Here is a 1,669-nt window from a genome sequence, read left to right on the forward strand (position 1 = left end):
GAGAAGGCAACTGTGCTTAGCCTGCAGTTGAGAACTGAGCGAGCAGATTCCCAAGTGTTCAAGAACTTTTACTGAAGAGACAGGGAAGAAGGAATCGACTTTTCCAAACAAGATGTGCCGCGGGCCCAGCTCCGAGCCCGGACCTTCGAGTCCCTCGAAGGCACAGGGATGGGGACATCGGGCACCTCTAGAGCACACAGGAAGCACTCAGGGCGCTCAGGTGTGCGCAGGGGAGCAGCGCATGCGCGCTGTAGGAGGCGCCAGGCCGCATGTGCGCGTTGGAGGCCAGAGTGAGTCAGCGTTTTCGCTTCCTGAGGTTTTGCGGCCTCATGGGAGATATGTAAATGAGCTGGAGCATCTTGGGCATTGGCGCTTTATAAGGCCGTGTGGTCCTGGCTCGGTGTTCAGTGCTCAGCGAGGAGAGCCTGGCTTCAGAGTCCCTTTGCTGGCTACCTGGGCGCTCAGTCAGGGAGGTAAGGATGGGAATGGGCTGAGCCGGGGCTGGGACGGCTTGGATGCGGTGGGCCTGGGCCGGGTGGGAGCGCTGTGGGCAGAGAGGAGGTCCTCCTGGCCTAGGCTTCCCGGCTTCTTTGGTTGCCGGGCCCAAGTGTGAGGTTGGGACCTTGAGCCCTGAGGACATTTCCGAAGTCGTGGGTGTGGCGAAGGCAACCTAGCCCGTCCAGAGTGAGCAGGGAGCCCCGGGGGCCAGAGCCCCAACACCCTTCTCTGGGGGCCCAGCAGGCGGGAACCAACCCTCATTTCCTCTGCCTTTCTAGCTCCCCAGACATTGGAGCAAGTGTGAAGCTGAAGAAGTTTCTGGAAGCTCAAACCTGCCTACTTTTCCAGAGAGGTACTTATTGAATTTTCACCCAGTTCTTTACCACTGCCCCGTGTCCTGGACCTCCAAAGCCCCTAGACCTCCTTCTGTGCCCCATTTTCTCCCGTTTCTCTCATTCTCACCTTTCCCACCTATTTCTAGCGTCTGTGGTCCCGTTGACCAGACCTCCTGAGTCCATCGAGCAAGTCTTCCTCTGTGTGTCCGCTTAGCAGCAGACAGACTTCTCGGCCATGTGTCCCCCAGTCAGCATTCGCCATGGGGCCAGGGGCATGTCCTGCCTCTATGGGGCGTGGCTGTACCATCTTGTCCATGGGGAACAGATGAAGATCTGCTTTGCTTGCTTCAAGGCAGCTTTCCTGTTGAATAAACTCTACCTGGAGATGGGAGACTGGCAAGAGGAAGAGGAGGAGGAGGAAGAGGAAGACGCTGAGCTCCTGGAATACTTGTCAGAGTCGGAGTCAGAGTCAGATTCTGAGCAGGAGCCAGAGCCTGAGCAGGATGCGTGGCGGGGTTTGGGGCCCCTTTATGTGCCACAGGGTGTCTCTGAAGGATCTGGGGTCCTGCTGCCAACCCCCGCGTGGACACAGGATGTACTATTCTCCATTTATGTGCCTACTGAGCTCTTTCCTCAGGAAGCTGTGCCCCTGGATCTGGGTCCTGAGGATGCTGAGTGGACCCAGGCCCTTCCCTGGAGATTTGATGGGCTTTTTCCCTGCTCACACCAGCTCATCCCTCCTCTGACATGGTGGGATATTTTTGATGTGATGCCATCTCCTGGGCAACCTGTGTTGTTGGAGTTGAGATGCAACTGGCCCTTGGACCAGACAGTAG

At 57.5% G+C, this 1,669-nt stretch overlaps 1 protein-coding gene across 1 annotated transcript in view; it reads left to right on the forward strand.

Annotated features, from left to right (window-relative positions):
- Positions 1–426: 426 nt before the first annotated feature.
- Positions 427–1,669, forward strand: part of LOC110331899 (testis-expressed protein 19.1-like) — an 11,896-nt gene continuing 10,653 nt past the window's right edge. The window contains exons 1-3 of the mRNA XM_021212761.1: positions 427–473; positions 777–850; positions 980–1,665. Of these exons, the coding sequence (XP_021068420.1) occupies positions 1,069–1,665 (597 nt within the window). The 5' untranslated portion in view covers positions 427–473; positions 777–850; positions 980–1,068. The remainder of the gene's footprint in view (positions 474–776; positions 851–979; positions 1,666–1,669) is intronic.

Source organism: Mus pahari, chromosome 14, assembly GCF_900095145.1.
Source record: "Mus pahari chromosome 14, PAHARI_EIJ_v1.1, whole genome shotgun sequence".
In the NCBI taxonomy this organism is placed as follows: Eukaryota; Metazoa; Chordata; class Mammalia; order Rodentia; family Muridae; genus Mus; species Mus pahari.